Here is a 17,928-nt window from a genome sequence, read left to right as displayed (position 1 = left end):
AATCAGGGCTGAAATGGAATCTTTGTATTACTTTAGTACTTATAAAAAATGAAGAAGGACGTTTGCAATTACCCTTTTCTACAAAAGGTATCTTGCCAAGCACATTGTAGGTTGGCACTAGACGTTGCAGACCCGCGCGGTACAACACCGCGTGAAATTCGATTTGAAATTTGGCCGTTTCTGAAGGTATAGTTCACGGCATTGAAGTTCATGACAATTTTAAGCCGAAAGAGACTTTTGACAATTCGACCAGCATTTGACAAGACCTCAGCAACATCTGAGGAAAGAGCTTTCATTTTGGTTCTCTGCAATTTCTTCACCGTAATTTTGTGAGAAATAGTAGTTCGGGTCCAAACTTTTGATAACAGGAATTGGAAAAATATAAAAGGAAAAAGAATCTGAAAACATGAAAAATGTGATAATTTATTTACGCATGTTTATTTTTTTGCCACCCATCAGCTCATAAAACAATAACAGTTTGGGATCAGCAATAGAAATAAATACTGATTGGTATGGAATTAATTTCAATCTTCAACCAAACTTCAATCATGTACCATAATGACAGCCATGTCAGCATGCCATGACAGCAAAGTAACACTTCATTTAACAATGCACTTCTTGGTTTCCGATGGGGCAGTGGATTGGATAGATTTACCTAAACATTCTGAAGAGTTCTGGATGGATGTTTCCGTACACAGTTCAGAGCCCATTGAATCAATTTTCTTGGAGCACCAGTCAAACTTTGACTAGCGTTTTTATTTTTACTACAAACACTAACATAAATACCAACAACCACCAAAAGTCCAGACCATAGATACCTGAATATAAAAAGATAGAATAATTAAACAGTGTACATGGTGATACTTTACATTTAAAATGTGAACAGTGTATGAATAGAAATAGAAATGTCTATCATAATGTTACTTCCCCTGAAAAGAGCCTCTTCAAAGGAGGTTGTATAAGGAAAATAAAACGAAGGTACTTACGTAAATGTGAACGGCTTTGAAAAAAATATGAATGATATCACAATTGAAACAGCCTTGCGGCAAGTTGTCACTGTTGCGGCTGTTACTGCTCCACCAGTCCTCACTAATATGAGCACAACTTGAATTCCCAAATATCCAGTCAATGAAAATAGCAGAGAGAACCCATATGTGAAAGTGGGGTACTAGAAGTAAAATAAAATTATGAGTTTATTTTTGCATTAAAGCAAAAGTTAAAAGACATAAATTTTAGCATACCTTTGAGCATGTCCCAACAGATGAAGTCAAATTCCCACTTAAAAGAAGGATTAAGAATAGATAGACAAATCCAATAAAGTAAGAGTATAATACGACTTCAGCATTACTAGCCTTAAAAGACTTCATTGACTTCTCTTGCACATTTCCAATTACTGCATCACAAAGCAAGGCACAAGATATCATGAAAACTCCTAAACAGGAAAGGAGACCAATCCATTAGAACAATTTGTGTTGTAGCCATAGTTTTGAAACAGATAAACAAACTCCTGTTTCGACTTACCTATTGAGCTAAATACTGGTGATATTTGACTGTCAGCCAACGTAAAAAGGGTCAGACCAAGACACATGCAAAATGCAGCCAAAAAGTCGAGGGTGCTATAAGCTTTTCTTTGAATCAAAATACCTCCTACCATCACAGGTATAAGTTTACAGCATTTAAAAATAACCTGTTGATAAAAAATTGAAGAACAATGAATTGAATTAGTGCATATAAGCACATAAGACTGTATATTGTGATTTACTCTTTTCTTTGTCCATAGTGCGTGCAAAAAATAAGCTGCATACTTGCCGACCAGCTGTTTATAAAAACAATACTTACTTGGGTAGGATAATTAAGATACTGCAACGATGAATTTGAGAATCCCATCGTCCCCAAAGTAAGAAAGGCAAGTAGGCAATAGGTTTTGAGAGGAATCCTGTGAGAGAAAAAGAGGGGAGCCAATCATGGTTGGTTCCATGGGTTCCATTTCAAAATTAAGGCAACTAAATCAACTTACTTTCGGCCTCTTATGTCTCTGAGTTTCATTTCTACTATTCCGAACACTGAGTAATATCCAAACTGTATCAGAGTCAAGTACCATCCACAAGATTTCAGACTTTCCAAGGTAAAAAGAAGCTCCTAAAATGGTCAATGATAATAAAGTGAATGACATGCCATGGGATATAATCCATCCCACATCAATAAACACATGGTTATACTAGCAGGATTACCTGAAGATAACCATACAGTAAATAAAAAATGAACACTGCTAAGCAGCATAAAAGAAATTGGTTAATAGGACGAAAGGTACTAATGTCAATCCATAAGATTTGAAGATTGTTGCTGTTCTGGTCTACAGCATCTGAAGCTTTCAAATGTTTGCCACCGTCATAGAGTTCCGTTTTAACTTCTAACACTACGCTAGACATTTTTCAATTGTATGATGTAAATTATTCTGTAACAGAAAGACATCAACCTGTAGTGAACGCTAGATTGCATTGCACAGAACAATTCCCATAGACATAAGAGGTGATAGATGACAGCCAATGGGAAATGACTTTGAAACAAGTTGAAGTAAACTAGAAGGAAAATCTCGCGCCAGACCATCAAATGAAAGAAGAGAAGTAATAGGATACGACAACTATGGTACATGTCAGTGTCAAAATGTTGCGGTTATGTCACCAACACAGCAGCAGACAGCAAGCAAACAGTATGTTTGAAGGGACTAACTTATCAGCATGGATCACGTCAGCTTAGGTGAACTCTTCATTTGCTCTGCATCTCACGCAGAGCAATAAACTACGATAAAAACAGCATGGTTCCGAAGAAAATAAGTTAGACCCGTGGCCGAGCGTATATATGTTTTTGATAGGTGGAAGGGGGGGGGGTGCGGTGGTGCGGTGGGTGGGGAGTGGAGAGAGAATATGAGAATATTCTTCATGTCAACACAATTTGCGTGCGAATAGTACAACCCTGGCCGAGTGGAGCAATTTCTTCTCTTCTCTCTGCCGCGATCGGCCGTTGGTGCGAGTTGTTGTAAGCTGAAGCTGAAATCCCCGTTTCGCGCGCAGTAGCAGAATCGTCACCGACCACACCATAGTTTCCCTCTATTTGTAGCAGTTGGATTGGAAAGCTCTTCATTGTCAGAAACTGAGAACACGTGTGGATTTTGCAGAAGTCAAGCCGGACAAACATCGTGAGTGATTGGTGAAGCGACTGTCCCGTGCTCTTTCCTTTCTACTTTGGGCATCGGACATTAGAATGAGCCTATTCTCACTTATATCTTCTCATTCAACTCCTAACTGTGTTCATTGTTTTGTTTCAATATTAAAATTTTACATGAATTCCTCTTCTTTCACTCCTGTTTGCTTTGTCTGACGTCGGTTCTTGAAGAAATTATTCTTATTTCTCTCACCTTGTTCAGATGGACATTGCTGGCGATTGTTCAGAGGCGTTTCTTGTTGACAGCAATTCTGCATTGGAGTTTAAACTAGGTAAGTGATTGCAGTCACTGCGGCCTTAGTTGTTTTTATATCACAGTTCTTGGCTTATCTCCTTTCTATTGCAGTTCGACATGCTGATGATTTAAAAGATGAAAAAACCACCTTCCGTCCAGAAATGTCACACCAGGTATTTGGAGAAAAGTAAGTGTCATTCCATGTATGAACTGACTGAGCCTTTTTTGAAATGTTTTTCATCTGTTTCTTTTCCTTCCTAGTGAAAGAATCTTTGGATATCGAGACTTGAAAGTCAAGTTGTACTACACTGCTGGTCGACTTAATACGTACTTGGGAATAGATTTCAAAGAGACTGCAGATCCAGATGATTTTGATGGAGTTGAGGTACCTGTTAAGCCTTAGCACCTTGGTACTCTATGGTTTGTTAGTAACTTATCTCATATGCATTTCTCTTTCCTATTTCAGCCTGATGATATCATGAGGATTGTAGCAGAGAAAATACCACCAGGTTTCATGGTCAATCTTGATACTTTTTTGGAAAGTCTGAACAAGGAATCAAGTTTCAAACCGCATGGGGAACTTGTCCACTCTTTCAAAACTGAAAGGGGTATGTTAGTTTTCTTTGTGATTTTCAGCATATGCATTACTTTGTTCAAATTGATTGTACCCAAGTGGCCAGTGAGGACAACATGCATTGATAAAGTCATGCTTTTTTACATGCTTTAAATGATGGATAAAGTTTTCAATCTGAGGCACACTTAGGGCTAGTGATGATCTTGGTTTGTTTGAGTTTTTGTGGCAGCTGTACAAGTGATCCCTGAGATTTTGTTCTGTATTTCTTTTACAAATACATGAGCATGTTTTTAGGGACGTTTGTTCTAGCCCCATTAGCTTGCAAGCCTCTGAAGCCCTTCCTATATCAAACTATTTTCATTTTCCAGAGGAAGCTACTACACACTTTGCTCTGTAAAATTAATGTATTAATGTTTTTTTCTTTGTTAGATGGTAAGGCCCCAAGTACCTGTGAGATATACTATTGTGAAACTTCCAATGCTGACTTTATTAAGTATCACAGCCGACTTCAAACATTCGTTCTGTGGTACATTGATGCATCCTCATATATAGACACTGATGATGATAACTGGAGATTTTTTACTTGGTAAGTGTTTGACTTTTATGAATACGTAGGTTGTATCTCCTACTGACTGGGGAACTGGCAGCTGACTGGTGGAGAATCAGCCATTCAAACATGATAAAGGGCTTTTGTCTACTTGCTGTGGTAAATGACTTCGTCAATTTTTGTTGCAGCTATGAAAAGTATGAGAGAGATGGCAATACTTTGTATGCTATTGCTGGATATGCAACTGTCTATGATTATTATGCCTACCCTGAAAACAAACGGCCCCGCATTAGTCAATTCCTTGTACTTCCTCCTTTCCAGAGGCAAGGTATTGGTGCAAATTTGCTTAGAACTATTTACAACCGATATATGGGTAATGCGAAAGTCCTTGATATAACAGGTATTGTATATGAACTTAAACCTTTGCGGTAAGTTGGTCAAGATTTATGTTCCACACCACCTTTAAAATGTTGCAGTGGAAGATCCGTCTCAAGATTTCCAATTCCTTAGAGATTATGTGGACTGTGAAAATTTGAAGCAGCTTTCTTGTTACCAACCTGATGCACTGAAAAGAGGATTTTGCCCAAATGAAATGGCACTAGAAGCCAGAGAGAAATTCAAGATCAATAAGGTAAGTCTACTTTTGAGCGCATCTCATAATGTTTTGAATATACGCTTCCTCCTCCCACCTACCCCCTCCCGCCAAATGTTAAGGTGCTCATATGGAATATATCCCTTAAGACTGGACCCCCCGCCATTATTTAAGCTCAATTTTGTGGGGAAAACAGGGGCTTGTATTTGGGATATTTCAGTTCCAGTCTTCTTAATGACTATCAATTTTCTGTCCCTCACTTCATAGAAACAGGCCAGGCGAGTGTATGAGATTCTGAGGCTGAGAGCAACCAATCGAAGTGATTCAGAGGAATATAGGCAGTATCGCTTGGATGTGAAAAAGAGACTTAACACACCATTTCAGGTATGTGTCGTATTTCAGCACCTGTTAAAGCTTACCGTATACAGTGGGCTAATGTAGGATCCTGTCGCTAATAAGATTATTTATTTTGACAGAAAGAGAACTTGATGCTTGAGAAATTGCAAAAGGTCTTGAGTGAAGACGAACTTAAGGCAACTGCTCTGAACCTCAAGGATAAATCACAGCGCCTCGAAAGTTTAGACCGACAGTACAAAGATCTGGAGGAAGAGTTTCTTCATGTGATTGAGCGAATGGCTGCTAGCTCATCGTAGATGGCAAGTCATCATGTATTGTGAAAGTTCACACTTGTGGAAGTCTTGTTACTCTGTTTTAATCAGGTTTTGCTTTTGGACTACTATTAAGTATCATTTCTGTACCTGTTATATTTCAATAGTATCTCCAACTTTTAGTTTTGAATTTTAAGACATTCCAAATGTTCATTCTGTTTTATGGTTTTGATTAATTAATTTGTAATGTAAAAGTGATTTGCACATGAGCACAAGGGAGAGGGGAAATTTGTTAAGTCCTTTTGTTTTTTTTCTCCTTTTTTTAAAAATCAAACTGAAGGTAGCAAAGTTAATAAACTAATGCAAAGTAGCAGGAGGAACTATGAACATAGTGTTGTATTTATCTTGCTTGTCTGTAGTCTTTGTGATGTGTGCAAAAACAAATTTCAAAATAGACATTCTGTCACTTCTGCCTTGATGCCGTGTTTTACTTTGATGTGATACCCTACATAGTCTGGCAAAACAGGTAGAACTGCTTTAGTGTAATTTAACAAGTAGTAAGTGCTATGAACAAAAATACAGCAATCAAGTTTATGCATTGCATGTAGTATAGCATTAAAAATACAATATAACATTTCTGTAGGTTTAACAACAATCTGGCATTGCAAACATTCAACTGCAATATACCAGAAGAAAAAGAAAAGAAAAAACAGGTACACACCAAACGTACATATTAATCAACAATAGTAAGCTACAAGTTTGTGCATTCTTGTGGTCCTTTCATGCATTTATAAACTAATTTATTGTACAGGGATTGCTGGTTAAAGCAACAGTAACAGTGTAAGCTCAAAAAGAATATCTAGTCCAGGTACTAACAGCCAGATGGAACAAAAACAAGGTTGCCTTGCAAACCAAAGATGTATACAAATTATCACTATCAGACTTCCTGCAGGTTAAAGAAAAATGCACTAAACTTGAGCAACCTAAATTTAATCATGATTATAAAGTATTTATCAAACATTCCAACACCCCTCTGTGATGAAAAGGACCTGAGATCAGCATCTGTTTCCATGAGCAATATTGAGGCCAACACACCACTGCTTAAGCTTGAGGGAATTGTGAAGCACTGTGGAACAGACACAAACTATCTACAAAAGATGGATGAAAAAAAGTCCAGTTGGCTCCCAGAGTGTTATTTTTAAATTCCACTAAACAAGACTATCTTGTGTCAAATTGTATGATTTGTTTTTGAAAATAGACGTTAATGTAACACATTTCATTAACATTAAATGAGCAAATAACATCCTATTTCTCAGAAATAATTCATCATGGAAAAGTACATTATAGCGTGCCAAAATTCTCATTTACTGAACATTCAAAGAGTAGCAAAATTAAAACCAGTAATTTAAGAAACAAAAACAAACAAATTTCAGACTCTTGTATGATGTCAAGAATGTCTGAACATCCTGAGGAAATTTACCTTTACACTCAGAAAAGAAAACAAGTGTAATGTGAGAAAAAGAGGGAGAAGGAAGGATGGCTCCCATGAGATACTTCACAGCAAACTTGGGAAATCCACGAAACCAAAGTTGATAGGACAATTGCCATTGCATACTTATTGATTTCCTTCCATCATGAAGGTACAAGCTATAAATGGGCTTTTGTTTCTTTGTATCAAAATGAATTTCCCATTGTAGCACCCTGCTCAGCAAATTTCTAGGAACTCTAAAACTTTTGAATCAATATTAAACAGTTTCAAAAATCGCTGATGGTTCCCTGCTAAATAAAAAACACACTATGACCCCATGTGTTATGAACATCAAAAACATTTGAACAATTTTCTTCAGTCTTGTTTTGACAAGATTCAATACTAGCCAATGTTCCCTTAATCATTACAAAATAAATACATGGTGCAATTCAAGCATATATTAATTATGTTACGTATATGCATCGGTACACACAAAGAAATGGGGTAGGTTCAAAAACTGAAATAACCAGGATACTGGAGAATTAATTAAGGGAGAGCAGTTACAATAAATAGTTGCAATCAAATTGCATGCAATTGTGACCGCCAACACAGATGATGTTCATAAACAGACTTTCCCTACACCAAATATCACTTATTTAAACTAAATAATAAATAAGTTCCATTTAGAAAATGATATTGATGACAAAGTTACAATAGTTCACCTCCTTTGAAAGCAACACCTTTAATGTTAATTTATTCACTGACATTCAGTCTATGAAGTCCACTAGAAACAGAGTCTACTTCTCTTAAACTGGCAATTGTATCGGAAATTAGCTCTTTCTCTGCGGTGCATACATTTTCATCACTGGTCCGTGCATCAATACTCTCCATTGACCGTGATTTAAACAAGTTACTTGCTAAGACACTGTCTATAGGGAGAGCAATATAGGGCACTGGTTCTAAACTAGGGTGCTGGTTAGGTGCACAGTGGGGCAAATGATCAAGCAGGTCTGATTCATTTTCGCTTTGCGTTCGTGATCTTCTTCGTGAACTTTTTGGTTCTGATAACCTTAACCTGAAAATTTAAAAAAAAAAATTCTTTAAGAATAGGCCGCAAGTAAATGCAAAAAAATGCAAACAATATTCAGGGGGACCCACTCATAACATGGCGACTTGGGAGATATCTTTAGGTTACAGGAAGGAGAATGTTTAATAAAGGTAAACACTCAAGTGTGATGAGTGATTCTGTTCAGCACATCACAACATTATCTGGAGGCAATGTTATCAGTGGGATCCATGGAAATTCAAGAAATAAGCATAAGGAGTTTTGTTTTTCTTACCCATCATATGGCTTTAATCTTAACCTAGAATCCTTGAATCTCTTCAAAACAAAGGTGCGCCCATTAACAGTCGACATGCTGCTTGCTCGAGTACGCATTCCATTACCAGCATTACTTGAGCCCACATCGCGATCCTGCAGTATTTCTAGAGCAGCAAGTCTCGAAAGCTCTGCAATGTATTCTTGACGGCTGTTGGTGATAGAGCTCAGCATACCCAATTCATCCAGGGCTGCGTCTAGTGCCACTTTTGACATCACTCCGCCCGAAACGGACATTCTGCAACAATGGTAACTGATAAAAGACATTTGTTAAGGAAGCATGTTCAACATGAGAAACACAAACAAACGTCCATAGATCAATGGGATCTAAGAGTGCTACACTTTTGAGTACCATTGAGCTAAATAAGTTGACATAAAACATTGACAAATTTAATTAGGGTAAAAGAAAGGAAGCATATTCTCCACAGCCGAAAACATATCAATTATTAATGTATTATAATAAAGGAATATGATGGAACCAGATAACAAAAGAGAGAAAGAAAGACATAAGCAATTGAAAGATATCCTGTACACACTCATGGCAGACTTACAATGTACGAATTTACTCGAACAACTGAGTCAAAAATAAATCAATAAGATGGAAAGATATAAATACCTTATTTTTCTGGCTGATGCAGAAATGAGGTTGGACGTACGACGAGACTGAATACAAGTTCAACCTCGGGTCCCCAGTAAAATGAATTTCATGAAAGCCACATTTTCTTTTCCTCAATGATAGACATATCAAACCGGTGTAGGCACTAGGAAACGGTTCTTCTCTTAAACAACAGACTAAAATTCCTTGAATGGGTTGGTTTAGTCAGCCTTCATCCATCAGCTGAGCTCGCTGCTGACTGAGCTCATAAATATGAGGATCCGACAGTCCACAACAATGCTGCTGTGAAATTACTTCTACTCTACTTCTCCGATTTCGAACACGACATACGACGTTACTCCAAAATTAAACCAAATTTTGATAATACAAGACTTTTGACAAAGTAATCAACTATAAAAATAGGATAACAAACTACTAAATTTGCTTTAAAAAGTGGTCTGCTGGCTGGCTGGCTTTTTGACAGGGAGGCACTGCCCTCCGTTTTAAATTTCAACCGAAACGTTCGGCAAGTACCAGGACGAAATCATTAACCAGCTCGAAATATGGAATCGCCAAATAATAAATATTGCTCATATTTATATCTTTCCTCTCCTTCATTGTTTTTTTTTAGGAGGAAGGGGGGAGGGGGGAAGCAGTAGGACTGAAAGAAAGTGAGTGTGGTGGTGTTGGTAGTATTTGTTGTTTACAAATGTCGGATGTCGGCTGCTTGTTTGATTGTCCCCCTTAGCTAGCCCTTTGACATCGGACATCAGTTTACATTTTGTGAACGGTTTACGACAGCAGCAACTACGCAACCGGTGTAAGACTACCTTAGTATGAGTTCCTTAGACGTAGAAAGCGGAAAAGGGAATGTTGGTCAGTCAGCATTGCGACAGGCAAAGCAACCAACAGCTTGGGTGAGACTTCAAACTACTTAAAACCACTGGTACTGATAATATCGTTGTATGTTTGATGAACGAATGTTCAACCCTTTGCTGCAGGTTGAAGATGAGCTTCCAGAGCTAAGCCTCAGCTCTACAAGTGCTTCATCAAGCGATGAACCTGATAAAATAAAGCAGACGGAAGCAAATATGAAGAGCCAGCAAAGCATCAAAAACACCTCAAGAGCTCATCGCAATCCTGCCACAGCTGCCAGACAGGAATACCCTGAGGTTGTTGTTCGAGCCAGAATTGTCGAAACAGCTGACAACAATCCCAAGTCTCTAAAGGTAAGCAAGTTTTATTGAAGTTGATAGTCTCTAAACCTTCCACACATATTTTTTAAAATTTTACAGTTAATTTTGTTTCTTTAGTTAGATCTTCCTGCTGCAAAATCTCATGATGAATTGATACAAAACTTAAATGAGAAGACCAGTGACTCTGAGCCTAACAGCTTACATGCGTCAAATGAAACCACTCCAAGAATCTCAAAAACTCCAAACAATAAGAATGAAAAGTACCAGACCCAAGTAAGCCATATTTTAAAAGTATACAAATAAAATATTATAGTCATTAATACATTGTATTCTTGTTTCCACCTGATCAGGTGGCTAAAGATGAGGTTGAACCAGATATTACCAGGAGAATTTCTGTGGGTGATTCATCACTTGACGGAAGCTACAGTATGACATCACAGTCTCACTCTGAGACTCGATCATATCGAGACAGATTGAAGGATCGATTCCAGAGTGTCAAGGTTAGCGCACCACTTTTAACCAACACTTCATAGAATATAAATTCTGTTTGTTCTTTATGATTGACTTTGGAATTTCAGGTAAGAGCTGGCAACATTAAGCCTGAAACAAAGGCTAAAAGGAACCCTATTAGTGATTACATAAGTCAGCAGAAAGCTGCTCAGTCACGGGTTGATGAACTGGTAAGTTTTATTTCTATGCCAGAGGACAACCAATACCTCGTTCCCCAAATTGCATATGTCTAAAATTATAGTTGCTTGATTTCAGTTTAAGAAGGAAGAAATGGAACTAGAAGTTGCATTGGAGAAACACCAAAACTCTCACCATAAAAGACTCTCTCCTGACAAACTTCCAGAACAAGTAAATCTCTGAAAATCCATTTCTTTAAATTGGTTTTTTGGTAGGAAAAAAAAAGTAATTTTGGACCTTTATATTTAATCTATTTACAGGTTTCAAATGCAGACTCATCCATTGATTTCTTTACCAGAGTGTGGGAACCTGAACCAACAACAATAGGCTCTCCAGCTCCTCTAGCATCCCAAGATGAAGGAGATTCTGTCTCATCATCAGGTAAAAAATTGACTCATTCCAGGTGGGCCAGAACACTGCCCTAATTTTTTGTCAGTAAATGCACATCTTTAGAGGTCTGTAAGGACAAAAAGAGTATGAAAGGCTCTATGTAGCAATAAAGATTGTTATAAAATACGTCTTATGCATTCAATTTTTCCTTCTTACGGCTAAAATAATTGTGTGCAGAAACTGTTTGGTTATTTTAGTGTACTATATATTTTATTTTAACAGAACGAGCTGAGGATCATTTGGATATGAGTGGAGCAGATAAGTCCAAGTTACTGGCAGCTGATTATTTAGGTCTTACCCGAGATGAATGGGAAGTAGTTGATCATAATGCTGGACCTTCACTTCCTGATGATCATGAATCTCGTACTAAAGAGTCTGAATTATACTTCTTTCCAACAAGAAGTCTCGGTAAGTCTAAGTGCTCCTTTCCTAGTTTTCAAGTCGTGCAGTCCAAGTCTTTCAATGCAGTTTAATTTTCAGTCCCACTAGAAGATCGCCTTGCTCCAGGAAAGGAGGTCCGATACAGAGAAGAAGAAGGGCTCTTTGTTGGTTTTCGACCTAAAGTACGTTCAAGCAACTGCCATCGCTTAGAAAAGAGATTGCTTGAACAAGGGGGAAGGTAAAAGTTGAGAAATAAATGAAACTTTCAAACTACTTTCAGCATTTGTGTGTTTAATTTTAAGTACCTTGGATTACTTGGATGGTCCAAAAAACTTTTGTATTTATGGCAGTTTTTAATTTTGTCCTCTGGTTTCAGACATTGGTTTGGAGATGATGGAGAGTTACATGTTCTACCTAATCCCATCAGGTTGACTCCTTATAGACCTCAAATAGAAGATTTTCCTACAAATTTACAGCATGTTGAATATGAACCTGTATGTCATCCCATTACAATGTTTTTAAAGTAAGATATTTTTTAAAATCGTAATTCATAATCATGACTATTTTGGTACAACATACAGGGAATAAAACCTCTCATCTTTCAAAGCAATGTAGCTTCTGAAGGTGTCAATTATGCCCTACTAGAAATCCACATTGGGACGCTTCACTTCGAGCACCATCCTCTTTTTAGTCAGGAACATGTGCTTGCTCAACGTCTGTTAAATTTGTATAATCAATACAGGTACTTCAACTGTTGAAAATGATTCTATAATTTGAATTTGCACACATTTCATCCTTTAATTGCAGAGTTTAATTACAGAGTAAGAGAAGCTATGCAACAAGAAGAAAGACTATCAGGCCGTCTAGATTCATTACGCCAAGCATATGATAATCTACAAGCCTTGCTAAACTCTAATGCTGCTGACATTTCTCCACAACAATTGGACCGTATGAAAATGTAATTGACATAAAACAATATTGATTTTTTTGCTGTTTGTTTTAACATTTTTCATGGGAGAATGCATGTTTGCTCAGGTACAAAAAAGAAGTTCGGGCTACGTGGCAACACTTACTAGCTGAAGGATTTCAAAGCCGCCAACTACTTGTTTCCCTCCTTTCTATTTGGCGTGATCTTAAAAAGCTTAGAGATGTTCAAGGTTTCACATGTACCCCTCATAGGCTGGTCATTCATTGTGAGCAGTTGACTCAGAAGGAATTATTAGCTGAAAAGGCTAAATGGGAAAGAGAGATACGACAAGCATGTATTGAACTTGAAATGGAAGAACAAGAAAGATTCAGCTCTGAGTGGGAGCATTATCAATCTCAATTAAAAGTTTGGAAGAAACAAGAAATTATGGTTGGTACAATGATAGATTCTGTGTACATGTTGCTAGTGCCCTTTATTGAACTCAGTGATGTTACATTGACATTTAACTTTTAAATCTTGCAGAGAGGAAAGGTAACTAACATACAGTCAGAGTCCATACCGATAGTTTACAGTGAAGAAGGAACAGAGGACCACACAAATAGTGACAGAACATCACAAATTATGATAAATACAGGTGGTTTTGTGCTGTTGGACAAGCCACTAGAACCTAAGCCGGTTGACATAAGCAGTATCAAAGCGCAAGTTTTTGACAAAATGTCTCTATGTTTACGTCCTCCTGGAGAGCCTAAGCTGAAAATTTCATTAAAAGAGTCTGAGAAGGCAACAGATGATCCCAAAGATGCGAGGTGGGCTAAATTTCATTGTTTTATTCTCATTGATGTGATTATTATTCTGTGGACCTATAATTTGTTGGGAAATTGCAGAGAGAAGCAACGATGTAGTGCCTTGAAGCGGTGCCAGTTATTTATTCGTATCTACTACAATAATAAAGAAGTGTGCAAAACTCAATCATATTCTCTTAATGCAAAATTTAAAGTAGTCTTCAATGAGTGCTTCTCAATCAGAATTCTTCAGCCACCTGAGAGTATTCACCTTGCAGTATTTGAAGATGGTGCTGGAGGAGGTAGGCACCAGCTTGCTCAAGTATTCTTGCCTATCCCAGCTGCGTGAGTATATAGGAAGCAAGGACTATCATGTAACATTGTACACATGGGTAAATCTTTACTGCTTTGTTTCCCTCTTTTAGAGACAAGACCTTAAAAACGGCAGTTTTGGATCATCATGAGTTTAGCAGTGATCGGATTGTGTCTTTTAGTCATGCTGGGGTGGGAAGTGGGACATTCATTAGTGGATCTCCTGGTGTTAATGGATGCTTGTACACATCTGGTGTTGTGTGTTGCCGGGCCGGATGGGGCATAGACAAGGAGAAAAATTTGATTCTTGCCCCTCAACAAAAATATTTGCCCCCTACTGACAGGTATGCTGTAATTAAGAGTACATAGATTTGTACTAAATTGCATTGCCTTTAAAAAATTAAGATTCCTGGTCATAGTTTCCTCAGAAGATTCTTAAAAAAAAGTCACTAGATTTGTTAAACTTTTTTTTTTTTTAATTAAAAATTTTTGTGTTGTATTCTGTTGTGCTTCTTCTCTCTAATTCTTGAAAAAAATTTTCAGTGAGCTCGAATCATCTGATTTTCTGGCTGATTTGGGTAAAGATGGCTCCTTTGATCTTACCAAATTGACAGAGTGGGCTCAAAAATCTCAACTTGATCCTAATGATCCGTCCAATGCCTCTTTCTTTTTTCTCTTGAAGGTTGTAATTTTTATATCTGTTTATCTTTAGGTAACTACTATTTAGTGTATTGTGTTACTGTTAATTGTAACTTTTTTCTTTCAGAACCTCAGTGCAAACTCAAAGCAGGAGTTGAACTATTTTCGTTTAAGTCCTTTGCAATGCAATTTTGATTTCTGTGAACCCAGCTTTCTTGATAAAAACCGAAGGTTGCGTCTGTTAGTATTACGCGCCCAAGGAGAGACAGAATTCCGTGACTGGAAGCAAATACCAAACCGAGAAAAAGAAATTTCAACTGAAATTTTTAAGGTGGTAAAAATATTTTGTTGAGACATATTCTCTTATATGTTTAAACATGTTCAAATTTTCCTTTCTGCCTTTTTACATGTAAAGTCCTATGAGAAAAGGTTGAGCGTCAGTGCTAGAGAGACTGAACTTGATGTTGAAATGATGTGGTCTGATCCACTGTCATCTCACAGAGCCTGGGGTCGATTATATTTGGAACGAGTTTATCAGAGGGTTCTTGCGCAGTGTAGACAAGCACAGCGTAGTGCCAACTTGCATCATATTGTAGCAGAGGATCAAGTACCCGACATTAGGTAAAATATTTGTTCTTATGATGAGACGTATTTTTGCTCTTTTCTTTGTACAATGTATTTAAATTTTTTAAATTTAAATTTTTTAGTACATTAGGATTGACGTTTATGAAGTGGTTGCAACCCAAAAGGCCTTTGAGACCACTACGCAAAGAACGCAAAAAAGTAGCTGTTCAGAGTCTTGCTGGACAAGAAGTCAGATTAATGGTGAATGTCATACGGGCATTTGAAGTTCCTGTTCGTAAGATGACTGATTCACTGCTAGGATCTGTATCTGTGCCCTCATCTACAAATCTTGGTTTTGCTACAGTTGCTGTGCGACCATTTGTTGAAGTATCATTTCAGGGATTATCTTTTCGCACTACTACTGCTGAGGGAGCTAACCCAACATGGAATCAGGATCTTCAAATTCCAGTGAGGTAATATCAGATGAGTTTCATTTCACACATGAATGGAAGGATGAAATAAATTCTAATGAGACTCATAGCATTACAGGCCTGGAAGTACCGAATCTGATACTCTTTTTATTCATTTATTTGATGAAGTCATTGTTGATCTTGTGGAGGACGACAGACAAAGAGAAACAAGCATCCACCAGCGTTTAGAACGTAATTGGCTGGCAAGCTTGCACATTCCTTTTTCAACTCTGGTCCATAATGCAAGAGTAAGTATTTATATTTCTTACCAGGCTAAAAACAGATTTTGATAACAAAATTTTACTTCCAAGTATTTTTTTTTTTTTTTAAATGAATTGGTTTAATTTTGTAGATTGAGGGAACCTTTAAAATGTACTCTCCCTCAATGCTTCTTGGCTATGAGAGAGAATCCCACCAGAGGACAGGCTGGCAGCCAGGAACATTCTCTTCAGATCAAGGTGGCCAATTATTTCCAAACAGGGATGCTACCTTTCTCAACCTATTTATTACAGTGCTACCTGTTCTGAACCCTCCAGAACCATTCAATGTAAGATTCACTCAGTTCACACAACTGTGTGGTGAAGGTATTATATTCTACATGTGTATTGTGAACTATGCCATATTTATTTCAGGAACGTCTTGATAGCAGTGAAGTGTCAGTATTGGAAGAGCATCTTCTCCATTTTGAGGAAGAAATGAATGTGGTTGTCCCACATAGGCAGTTTAAAACTCTAGTCATTGATGCAAGTGGAAAGTCAGTTTGCATTACTAGATTTTTCCGTCCCTTAACACCACCAGGTAAGTACATTATTAGAATAATATTTTTAAAAAAATTATAAAAGCTGTGTCTTTTAATTCTATGCATTGAATAATCGCCTTTGAGTAGCCCTGTTAGGTGAAGGGACAATTACAGAGCACATGGCTGCAAGATTTGTGTCTATGGTACCAGTGGCTCCAAACCAAGGAATGTTTGACGTTTGGTTAACCTGTGATGTGGGTACTCCCTTATATTTCATGACTTGTATAATTTTCTCGTACTATGTACTTGTTTTTAATCAAAGTCATATTTCAGCAAGTTCTGCGTCTGGGCTGGGGAGATCCATGGGCTCATGCAGTTCTGCTTTGCTGCTACTTGATGGGATTAGGCAAGAAAGCCTGGCTTTTGGTAGGGACGGGCATACCACACGGTCTAACAGCTTATGTGTTTGTCCATGAGAAACAAGAGCAGAATAAATCACACTTTTGGGTTTGGGACCCAACAGCAGGGCAGTGCTACAGTATATTTGATTCATTCTGTCCTTTGCAACGAGTCTATGGCCTCGTAAATGATGAAAATGTAAGAAGTAATTTTATGTTATAATCTCCATGTAAGAATATATGGTGGTATTTGATTACTAATATGTCATTGTTTGTATGTTAGATTTGGATTAATTTGCAGAAGGAGGAACTTCCTCGGCGCACTCAGTTTGATTTGAATCGCAGATCAGATTGGATGGCTGCCTTTGGAAGCCGAAGAGGTGCTATATCTGCCCCTGTTGGGAGTGTGCAACCCTCTTCCTTGCACTATTCTCCAACATCCACCAATGCCTCAAATATCTTACAAGATAAAGTTGAAAACTTTTTAAGAGATTCTCTTATGAAATGGAGGCGTACAAAAATGTAACCCTTCAAATTAAGTTGTTGAAAAAAATCTGTTTTGTATTTTGATTTGAAACATAGATTTTGTTTCTTTTTGTTACAGAACACTGTGGAATCGTTACTGTATTGCTACCCTTCGCAAATTACTGCCTCGGCTAGAAAATGCTAGTTGTTTTGGTTCTGGAGAAAATTCTAGCCCTCACCATTCTAGGGAATTGCAGCATATCTTGACTTCTCATAAGGTTTATATAAGATTTTTGATAATATATTTAGATTGTGAAATTCCTTTCCTAAGTTTCCCAAGTCAGCACTTGCTTAAAACATATTAATATTTTGATGTGATGTTATAGGTTTGTGGATTTCCTATAAATCTACCATATACTTCAGTTGAAGCTATCGTTGAAGCAGTTCGAGCAACTGGAGTCCACCACAACCAAGATGAAAATGCCGAATTTGCCTTAGCAGTGTACATTCATCCATTTCCAAATAATATATTATCAATCTGGGTTTATGTTGCATCTTTAACAAAGCTTCGGTAGCTATATAACTCATTTGAAAACACATTCTTGAGCGCATGAGTGTTGGAATTTGATTTTGGCATGTATATCAAGTTGGATTTACTGATGATGATTAAAGAGTCTTTAAATAAAGAAAATATTACCAGATCTTGATATCCCAATCATGCTACTACTGTGTCTAAAGAACCCTTTTTACATTTCTAA

The 17,928-nt window shown here is 37.4% G+C and overlaps 4 protein-coding genes across 5 annotated transcripts; 2 read left to right on the top strand and 2 right to left on the bottom strand.

The window, feature by feature from the left end:
- Positions 1-403: 403 nt before the first annotated feature.
- Positions 404-2,895, bottom strand: LOC117650210 (adenosine 3'-phospho 5'-phosphosulfate transporter 2). The gene is made up of 8 exons (XM_034393448.1): positions 2,731-2,895; positions 2,232-2,455; positions 2,018-2,139; positions 1,840-1,936; positions 1,522-1,687; positions 1,242-1,432; positions 987-1,168; positions 404-818 (listed from the first exon to the last, which is right to left on the bottom strand). Exons 2-8 carry the CDS (start codon positions 2,427-2,429, stop codon positions 656-658), a joined length of 1,119 nt encoding a protein of 372 aa, XP_034249339.1. The 5' UTR covers positions 2,430-2,455; positions 2,731-2,895; the 3' UTR covers positions 404-655.
- A 103-nt stretch (positions 2,896-2,998) lies between these two features.
- On the top strand, positions 2,999-6,256 carry LOC117650209 (histone acetyltransferase type B catalytic subunit). The gene is made up of 10 exons (XM_034393447.1): positions 2,999-3,196; positions 3,425-3,494; positions 3,569-3,644; positions 3,719-3,842; positions 3,924-4,065; positions 4,461-4,617; positions 4,767-4,978; positions 5,055-5,209; positions 5,438-5,554; positions 5,647-6,256. The coding sequence occupies exons 2-10, from the start codon at positions 3,425-3,427 to the stop codon at positions 5,821-5,823; spliced, it is 1,230 nt and encodes a 409-aa protein (XP_034249338.1). The 5' UTR covers positions 2,999-3,196; the 3' UTR covers positions 5,824-6,256.
- A 97-nt stretch (positions 6,257-6,353) lies between these two features.
- LOC117650211 lies at positions 6,354-9,743 on the bottom strand. 2 transcript variants are annotated; one of them, XM_034393449.1, is made up of 3 exons: positions 9,241-9,737; positions 8,587-8,862; positions 6,354-8,321 (listed from the first exon to the last, which is right to left on the bottom strand). In XM_034393449.1, exons 2-3 carry the CDS (start codon positions 8,859-8,861, stop codon positions 8,000-8,002), a joined length of 597 nt encoding a protein of 198 aa, XP_034249340.1. In that variant the 5' UTR covers position 8,862; positions 9,241-9,737; the 3' UTR covers positions 6,354-7,999. The 2 variants fall into 2 exon arrangements, with proteins under 2 accessions (XP_034249340.1, XP_034249341.1); XM_034393450.1 differs by having other exon boundaries at positions 6,364-8,321; positions 8,587-8,877; positions 9,241-9,743.
- Positions 9,744-9,898: 155 nt separating this feature from the next.
- On the top strand, positions 9,899-17,871 carry LOC117650735 (coiled-coil and C2 domain-containing protein 2A). Its single transcript, XM_034394325.1, has 28 exons — positions 9,899-10,136; positions 10,221-10,448; positions 10,533-10,688; positions 10,766-10,915; positions 10,994-11,095; positions 11,181-11,273; positions 11,363-11,483; positions 11,715-11,900; positions 11,973-12,111; positions 12,250-12,367; positions 12,455-12,615; positions 12,694-12,831; positions 12,909-13,230; positions 13,324-13,607; positions 13,686-13,928; positions 14,009-14,239; positions 14,439-14,577; positions 14,662-14,865; positions 14,950-15,155; positions 15,242-15,571; positions 15,648-15,816; positions 15,921-16,115; positions 16,201-16,366; positions 16,455-16,561; positions 16,641-16,904; positions 16,989-17,227; positions 17,310-17,448; positions 17,557-17,871. Exons 1-28 carry the CDS (start codon positions 10,056-10,058, stop codon positions 17,743-17,745), a joined length of 5,100 nt encoding a protein of 1,699 aa, XP_034250216.1. The 5' UTR covers positions 9,899-10,055; the 3' UTR covers positions 17,746-17,871.
- Positions 17,872-17,928: the final 57 nt, after the last annotated feature.

The sequence above is a fragment of the Thrips palmi genome, unplaced genomic scaffold (genome assembly GCF_012932325.1).
Source record: "Thrips palmi isolate BJ-2018 unplaced genomic scaffold, TpBJ-2018v1 HiC_scaffold_5, whole genome shotgun sequence".
NCBI lineage: Eukaryota > Metazoa > Arthropoda > Insecta > Thysanoptera > Thripidae > Thrips > Thrips palmi.
Note: the sequence above shows the minus strand (reverse complement) of the source record. Positions and strands in the feature narration are given on the sequence as shown.